The 8,874-nt window shown below is 52.5% G+C and overlaps 1 protein-coding gene across 1 annotated transcript; it reads left to right on the top strand.

Annotated features, from left to right (window-relative positions):
* The first annotated feature begins 1,808 nt into the window (after positions 1-1,808).
* LOC113979830 (olfactory receptor 14J1-like) lies at positions 1,809-2,780 on the top strand. Its single transcript, XM_027707107.1, has one exon. The coding sequence runs from the start codon at positions 1,809-1,811 to the stop codon at positions 2,778-2,780; it is 972 nt and encodes a 323-aa protein (XP_027562908.1).
* The last annotated feature ends 6,094 nt before the right edge of the window (positions 2,781-8,874 follow it).

Here is an 8,874-nt window from a genome sequence, read left to right as displayed (position 1 = left end):
AAGGAAAGAAATCAACATTTATTCAGCATCAGAGCCACCTTTCCCTTGCTTGTCCATCCTTGTCATCACTGTCTGCAGATTTCTGCTCTAACTGGAACCTGGGGAGAAGTTCTCAGTTGTGTCCCTCAGTGAGACTCATGAGCACTGCAAGAAACTTTAGTGTTTCAATCTCTCTTTGACTTCTTGAAAATTGTTTGAACTTACTCTCAGGGACTGAGTCTCATGTAAACAACACCAAACCCCCTAAGGGTCATGAAATACCTGGGGCAGTTGCTGTGCTGGGCTCCTGGCACACAGGGAGCTCCTGGCAAGCAAGAAGAGCTTCAAAGCGACAGCTCTGCCCAGGAGCAGCTCCTCTGCGTAGCCCAACAGGGCTGAGGGCACTGCCCGCAGCACCCAGGGCACAAAAGCAAGGCAGACAGAGGTTACACACAGCCTGGGCTGGGAGGGAAGATGAGAGGAAGATTCACTGGAGGAGGAATCTTTCCAGGCTTCTTCCCGGTAAGTCAGCATGAAGGGCAATGTGTCTGCAGTTGGTGCAAAGATCTCCTAAAGCTGGCACATCCCGCTGCCTGCTGCACCATCCCAGGCACATCCCAGCAGGGTTCCCTTCTCCCAGGGATGGCTGCAGGGCTGTGAAGCCGGGCTGTGCCACCCAGGCTGCCCCAAACTGTCCTGCAGAGCAGGGTCCTGCAGCCCAGGGCTGTGCCGGGGCAGGAGCTCTGCCACTGCCAGGGGCAGCTCTCAGCCAGGCTGGGGAGCTCCCTCAGGGCTGGGTAGAGGCTGGGGGTGGAAATAGCAAAGCCTGGCAGGGCAGGGCAGGTTTCTTCTGCTATCAAGTGGGAGTTTCATGGGTCAGGGCTGCTCACAGAACCAGAGCACCCCAGGATATTTTGCAGGGGATACTTCAAAGCAAAGGTCTAAGGAGGGATTTCTCTCAAGCTCTTAAGCCACATGCCTGGTGGTTTGAGTTCCAGAGGGAAGTCTGAGGAGCTGCACAAAGCTGAAAACAACTCCTGGCACTGTTGGTGTTGGGGAAGTTGGCACAGCTGGCTCAGGGTGACGCTGCCCTGAGTGCCCAGTGGGCTCTGCCCTGGCCTCTCCCAGCTGGACCCTCCCTGTGCATTTCCTTGGTTCTCAGCTTGCCCGTGGTCCTGAGGTTGTTCCCTCCTTCTCTCAGTCAGGCTCACTGGGGAGGGGAGTTCAAGCTACACAGTCCAACACGGATCCTGGCATTCCCCTATGGCAGGTGTGTCCCTGGGAATGAGACATTCCAATTGTCCTCTGCCCTGTGGGCTGTGGGCAGTGAAGTCCGTGGGCCTGGTTAAGGAGCTCTTTTTCCCCTCAATCAGACCCTGTCATCAGGACACTTGGCTCTTTTCTGAGGTGTCCTTTCAAGCTGGGAGTTGCCCTTGAGAATGCAAACCATCCTCCCAGCACAGCTGTGTTCTCTGAAAGCCCCAGGGGAGTAGAGCAGAGATGGATCCCTCTGCTCTCAACAGTGTCTGGTGGCTTTTCAGACCCAAATGGGAGTGTGATCAATCTCCGTCTCAGGAAGGAGCAAAGCCAGGGCAGTTGGGAACAAGAAAGAGGGACAGACCGGCTCCCTGCCCTCTACACTAAGCCCCAGACAATCCTCCTGCCTGGCAGGTCCTGCTATGTCCTCTCTGAGTGCATCAGAAGTGCTGAGGGGTTCTGACATCCAGGAAAACTCCTCAGGAGAGATGAGGGTAGTCTGAAAAAAAACAAACTCCAACTTGTCACTGTTATTTCCTACTTGAACAGGTCCCCATGTCCAGAGGCAGCAAATGCCCAACAGCAGCTCCATGCCCCAGTTCCTCCTCCTGGCACTGGCAGACAGGCGGGAGCTGCAGCTCCTGCACTTCTGGCTCTTCCTGGGCATCTGCCTGGCTGCCCTCCTGGCCAACGGCCTCATCCTCAGCGCTGTAGCCTGCGACCACCACCTGCACACCCCCATGGGCTTCTTCCTGCTCAACCTCTCCCTCACAGACCTGGGCTGCATCTGCACCACTGTCCCCAAAGCCATGCACAATTCCCTCCATAACAGAACAACCATCTCCTACATCGGATGTGCTGCACAACTCTTTTTCTTTTTCTTTTTCATCTCAACAGAGTTTTCCCTCCTCACCATCATGTGCTACGACCGCTACGTTGCCATCTGCAAACCCCTGCACTGCGGGACCCTCCTGGGCAGCAGAGCTTGTGCCCACATGGCAGCAGCTGCCTGGGCCACTGGCTTTCTCTATTCTCTGCTGCACACAGCCAATACATTTTCCCTGCCCCTGTGCCAGGGCAATGCCCTGGGCCAGTTCTTCTGTGAAATCCCACACATCCTCAAGCTCTCCTGCTCACACTCAGGCTACCGCAGGGAAATTGGGCTTCTTGGCGCTGGTGCCTGTTTATCATTTGGTTGTTTTGTTTTCATTGTTTTCTCCTATGTGCAGATCTTCAGGGCTGTGCTGAGGATCCCCTCTCAGCAGGGACGGCACAAAGCCTTTTCCACGTGCCTCCCTCACCTGGCCGTGATCTCTCTGTTTATCAGCACCTCATTCTTTGTCTACCTGAAGCCCCCCTCCATCTCATCCCCAGCCCTAGATCTTATTGTGTCAGTTATTTACTCAGTGGTTCCTGCAACACTGAACCCCCTCATCTACAACCTGAGGAACCAGGAGCTCAAGGATGCCCTGAGGAAACTGATAACTGGGTGTTTTTCAGAAGCAATAAACTGTCCTTCTTCTGCGTGTTATGTACCTCATTGAAGGCCAATCCTGTTATGGACTTCAGTAAAGGCCCACCATATCTTCTCTATTTTTTGCTCCTGATAGGAGTGTTACTTTTGACAATTTGTTCACATCAAAAAATCTTTATATATATAAATATATCTATAAGGATATATATATATATAAAAAGATATATACGTATATCTTTATTTATATAAGCACCATTTTCAATTCAGTTTTTGCCTTTCTCACCTGGCCCAGAGACTGTACAAATTGGGAATTGTACTCACTGTCTGCTTAAACTAAATAAAGAACTCTGCATTTCCTTGTTTACCTGACATATTTTCTCTCTGACTTCTCTGCAGCTGCAGGGTCGGTGCCTCTGTGCAGAGCTGGGCCAGAAAAGAGTCCCAGCAGAGCAGCACTGCCAGGGAGCAGCAGCCCTTCTCCTGCATGGCCTCCTCTTCCTTCCCTTCCACACTGTCCTTCAGAACCCTGTGTTGTTGGAGACCTCAGTGATCTGGCCGTCGGTCCCAGTCCTGCTGCAGGACTGTCCAGGGACTGCAGGCAGGGACAGCCACGGGCACTGCTGGCACAGAGCTTACCTCTGCAGCAGCACAGCCATCCTGCAGGGGCATCTCCTCCGGGCAGGGCCTCAAAGCTTCAACCTTCTTTCCAGTTTGCTCTCCAGGATGTGCCCAACACAATGCCCTGCAGAGGAAAGCAGCAGTGACCAGCACAAGGGTGGGAGTGCTCAGGGTGGGGGCACCCAGCAGTGCCCTTGCACAGCCAGTGCTGCTCCCAGCACTGACCTCTCACCCCAGACCATTGGGCTTGTTCTTCCCTCCAAGGAGGGACATCCAATGTCCAGCTCAGGAGTCCAGGTTTGCACTGCATGGACAAGACATGCCCATGTGTCACGGCTTGGGGCTGGGGGGGTGGAAGGCTCAGACAAAGTTGATGGCAGAAGCCCTCTCGTTGAGCTACGAGGTGCAGAAAGGACGCCCTTGCTTTCCAAATTCCTTCTCAGAGAGGAACCTGACTGTGGCTGGATCCAATGTCAGGCTCAGATTTTGGTTTAGACTGAAGGAATTATAGAGGTGTGATTCAATCACTTTGTCCTGCAGGTTATAGTGAGGGCAAATTAGAAATATTTCTATAAAATGAATTTTTTATTATGACAAATGAACAGACAATTGATCAGACAGTGAATAGATGAAGGACCTCAATCAGAATTATTTCCTGCACAGTATAAAAGCCAAAAACTTTTAGAAGTATAGTGTACGATAGGATAGTGCAGTCTATCCAAGTCATTCTATTAAAGCAATTGGATTAAAGCCAGCAAAAAGAAACAATCTTGAAGCAGAGATTGAGGTAACTCACCCCACAAGGACAGGGGGTAGTTCTCTCTCTTTCACTTAACCCCTGGGCAGTGACCATGAGGAGCTGTCCCTGCTTCGTGGCAGAAGCTCCACACACTTCAAGGAAGTCTGTGCACGAATCTGCCACATGACAGTTGGACAGGGCTTTTATAGTTATCAAGGGTTTGACTGCCAGACATATTTGCAGGCCAGGGAGCAGCTTATCTGTCCAATCCTGCTTCAGAAAGCAGGATGTGTGTTTAAAGTTCCATGAAGCATTTTGGATTTAGCATAATTCAACATTAAAAACAGCACTTTGACACCAGCAGTAACTCATCACAGAGAGTGTGCATTGTTTGTATTCTCTGACCATTGTTTAGGTATTATCAGAGCAGAGCATCCTGCCAGAAACGGCCCCTTGATTCCATGAGGTTCTAAAACCTCTCAGGGTTCCTTTGGTTCCATGAGACCTCTCAGTGTCACAACGGACATGAGAGTTGCATGAGGTTCCGGAGTGCCACAATGACCCTGATGATTTCATGAGTTTACACTATGTCCCAGGATTCCTTTGGTTCCATGAGGCCCTGCAGTGTCACAATGGCTCCTTGACTCCACGATGTTCCAAAATACCCCAGGGTTCCCTTGGCTCCAAGAGGCTCCCCAGTGTCCCACCGGCCCCTCGATTCCAGGACGCCCTGCAGTGTCCCAATGGCCACTTGGTTCCATGAGCTCCTGTTGTGGTTGAGCTCAATTTCCCCATCCGATCCTGTGCTCAGATGCCGTGAGAACTGCAGAGAACCAAGCTGAGAACACGCCGGGCCCTGGTCCTCTTTGGTGCCCGGGGCTGCCCCAAGAGGGAGTCCCCGGCCGCTGCCCCCGGAGCCGCCGCGCCGTCCCCTGAGCGCCGCTGAGGCGGCAGCGCTGGAGCGGGGCCGTGTCTGCCCGGAGCCGCCGCTGCCACGAGGCTGCCGCCGCTGCCGCTTTTGGCCTGTGCTGCCCCGCAGCCGCCCGGGACCGGCTTCCCAACACTGCCGGCGCCTGGAAGTGGAGCCAATAATTAAATGCTACTAATCTCTTTTTCCTCCTTATCTTTGGGTCCAAATCATTTGCACCCTGACCCTCTTGCATCTCAAGGCTCTGTGTAATTCATTCCCTTTCATCAAAAAATATATATTTTTCATGATGTCCACTTTAAAATCTTCCTCCTTAGCTAAACTACAAAACAACTCCAGTTAGCTTTTCAAGTCTTGAAGACATGAAGACAATTAAAGGAAGGGAAATAATTTGTTTTTCAGTGTTTGAATGGGTCCCACGGTGTGTTTGGAGCTGCATCAGCTGTCAATGCAAGATGGGCCATGTCAGAACTGGTGAGGTTGGGGGTGAGGAGCAAGGTTGATCATCCAGGGTCAGTGTGGATCTCCTGAGGAGACACTCAGCATCAAGATCACTTGGAGAACACCTCTATCACCTCTCCTCTGAACTAAAAAATATCCATAATTGAATTAAAACAAAAAAAGTACAAATTTTGAAGACTTTGTTTTGAAATTGCCTTGAAGACAATTAAAGGAAGACAAAGAGATCCTGATGGATTTCTGCATTTTAATGAGTCCCACGGTGTGTTTGCTGTCCAGTCCATGATCCTTGAGGTACTGAGAGAAGACTGAAGAAACTGCTGAAGAAGTCAGAAGCCAAACTGCAAGTCCCTTGAAGCATTCCTGGGCCCCACTGAGGGCAGGCACTGACAAAGCCTCCCCAGGGACTCCTTGGAGCAGATCCTTGGAGGCCAGGAGTGCAGGCAGACAAAGGCTCTGGGCAGGCCCCTGCAATGCTGAGCAAAGCCTGCCTTGGTTTTGTGGAGCAGAAAGGCCAAGGCCTGAGCCCCAGGCCCTGGCACAGCAGATCCTGTCCCTCCCAGCTGGCTCAGGGCTGTTTGGGGGGCAGTGGGATGGGAGGGGGAGGAACAACCAAGGCCCAAAACTGGGCAACCTCTGCCAGGCTCCTGGGGGAGGGGTGAGGCAGAAACCAAGTGCAGAACCTGCAAGGCAGGTGGCTTGTGGTGGCCTGAGTGGCAGAGGCAGCTGCCAGAGGCAAGGGGACAAAGGCCTGGGTGCCTTTGGGCCTTGCAGCCCTGCCAGAGCCCTTGGTCCTCTCTCCTGCAGGCTGTCCTGCCCTGGCCCTGCTGCTGCTCTGGCCTTGCAGGCTGCACACACCCCTCCTGCTTTCCCACCCTCCTCCCAGCAGCATTTCTAGACCCTCCCTGATGTCTCTGCACCAGCTCTGGCTGTTCCCTGGAACACAAAACCATGGGCTGATCCTGACTCCCTCTGGGTGACCTCTTGCAGCACAAGGGTAACCGTTGAGTGACGGTTCTTTTTCCTCACCTTCGGTCTGAACCTTCAATGCTACTCTTTGTGGAGATTTCATTCTATTTCCAATATGGAGAAAAGCTCCATCCTGTCAGATCTCCTCTAGATCCTCTCCAGTTCTTCCTCATTCCTCCAGAATGGGGAAACTCACAGACAGACAGACCAGTCCAGAGGTGGTGACCCCAGGGCTGAGTCCAGGAGGGTGACAACTCCCTTGTCTGGCTGCCCACACTCCCCCCAAGGCAGCCCCATGTGCAGTTGGCCTTAAATCAAGGGGCCATTCTGATTCTTTGTAAAGTCACAGAATCAAGTGGCACCGTGACACTGCAGGGCCTCATGGAACCAGAGGAATGCAGGGACACTGTGGAATCCCAGGGAACCAAGGACCCACTGTGACATGCGGGGTCTCTTTGGAACAAAAGGAACCCTGAGACATCTCAGAACCTCCTGGAACCAAGGGGCCACTGTACCTCCCCAGAACTCCATGGAATCAAGCAGAGCCGCTGCCTCCCCCCCGCCGCCGCACGGACCAGAGTCACCGGCTCTGCCCTGCTTGGACACCTCTGGAGTCAGCATGTTTTTGGGCAGCACAACTGATCTCAGATCAGAGAGTTTCCCAGATTTTGCTTTGCCCCCTCTTTCCCGTGGTTTTGGTTTTTGTTCTTTGTTCATTCAGGGGGAAAAGGGGGAAGGGAGGTACGTGTTGATCACTGGTTTTACCTGTTTACAAAAGGGAGTTGGGTCGGGGGGAGAGACGAGGCAATTTCTCTCTCTGCTGTTGCTTTGAACTCTTCTGTTGATATTGTTGTTTTTGCTGGTATATTTCTCATCAGTAGGCTGCTATTTTTTTCACTTATACCTCCTTGTATTTTGTCTCCTTTTACTGGTGGGGAATAAAAGGGGAGTGAGTTCACTTTATTGGAGTTCCCACCCCAATATGTGTCTTTAAACCAGGACAGGTTACTCAAGGGCTCCCAGAAATTTGGAATCATCCACAAAGGACTTGAAAATCCATTTTGTCACATTTTACAGAGAGATAATAAAGATCTTCTATAGTGGTGTTCAAGAACTGGTCACTGAGGGATTTCATCAGGAAGTTGCTGCCGAGAGGACTTTGTACCATGGATTAATTCGACACTTCATTCAGCCAGCTTCCCACCCACTACATCTTCTAATTCTTCAGTCCAGTCTGGCCATAAGGAGACCACAGGAGACCACGTCAAGGGCCTTGATAAAGTCTGGGCACACAACATCCTCTTCTATTCCCTCCCACAGGGGTTCTGCAATCCCTGCCTTGTCCTTCCCATGCCTGGGAATGGCTGCAGGTGGACTTGCCATATCCCCTTCCCTGTTGAGCCTGAGCAGTTTGGAACTCTGCCAACCCTCCTTGCTGCCCTGTTTGCAGACTGCTTCCATGTCTGCCTTTGCCAAGGCCCCAGGGAGCTCTGGGCTGGCTCTGGCCTTTGCAAGTGTTTGGGAGAGGTCTCCCAGTGACACTGCCCAGCCTTCTCAATATCCCAGACACCAAAACCTTTTCCATATCCCACACTTCCAGAGGAGTGCCCAGGACACAATACAGGTTGTCCTGGTGGTTCTGGAGAATGAGAAGGGATTTCTTCCTAGAGGGCAACCCCTCCAATTGGATTTGAGTGCAGCTGAAAGGTTCCCTCAGCATTTTGCCTGGTACCTCCCTGCCCTGAAGGTTTCTGGCCATCAGGCTGGAGCTGAGGGGGTTGGGCAGGTGCCTGAGGATGGTATAGAACAAGGGCTGTGTCCAGCTCTGCCAGCAGGGCTGTGCTGGGCAAGGCTGAGGAGGCTGCAGAAAACAGTGGCACTGGGGAGGTGAGAGGAGCAGGTGGAGAGACCTTGTGCCTGCTCACGCTGGGCAGCTGCCCCAGGATGGCAGCTCTGAAGCACTCACAGGATGTCCCTGTGAACAGGAGGGGAAGACTGGATCTGAAAATGGAACCTGGAAAGCAGAGAGCAGGAGTGTCATGGTGACACTGCAGGAGAGTTCCAACCCTGGAGCAAGGTGACAGAAGAAGTGACCCAGTACATGCACTACCCTCAGAAGATCCCACAGCATCCTGGAGATGCTGGAAGGGAGCCCAGCTCTACTTGAGAAGTTCCCAAGGCCTGTCCCTGCCTGTACTCCAAGGGTTTCCAGCCCACAGGACTGTGCTCAGAGAGCACTCAGGCCTTACAGCGAGAAAGGGGCTCAGCAGGACAGTGTGGAAGTGGCAAGAGAGCAGCTCTGCAAAGACCAAGCACTGCTGCTCCCTGGCAGTGTTGCTGGGCTGGGATTATTGTCCCCTTCCTGTTTGTAAATACACCCTTTCCTGCAGTGTGCTGTCCTTTAGGAACATCTAAGAAGAAGGGTCTTGGACAAAGAAGGCACTGCAGGGT

Source organism: Neopelma chrysocephalum, unplaced genomic scaffold (assembly GCF_003984885.1).
Source record: "Neopelma chrysocephalum unplaced genomic scaffold, ASM398488v2 Primary Assembly neopelma1_89771, whole genome shotgun sequence".
Taxonomy (NCBI): domain Eukaryota; kingdom Metazoa; phylum Chordata; class Aves; order Passeriformes; family Pipridae; genus Neopelma; species Neopelma chrysocephalum.
Note: the sequence above shows the minus strand (reverse complement) of the source record. Positions and strands in the feature narration are given on the sequence as shown.

Bases quoted from the DNA above. Each gene is read 5' to 3' on its own strand.
- LOC113979830 (XM_027707107.1), top strand. From the start codon at position 1,809: ATGCCCAACAGCAGCTCCATGCCCCAGTTCCTCCTCCTGGCACTGGCA.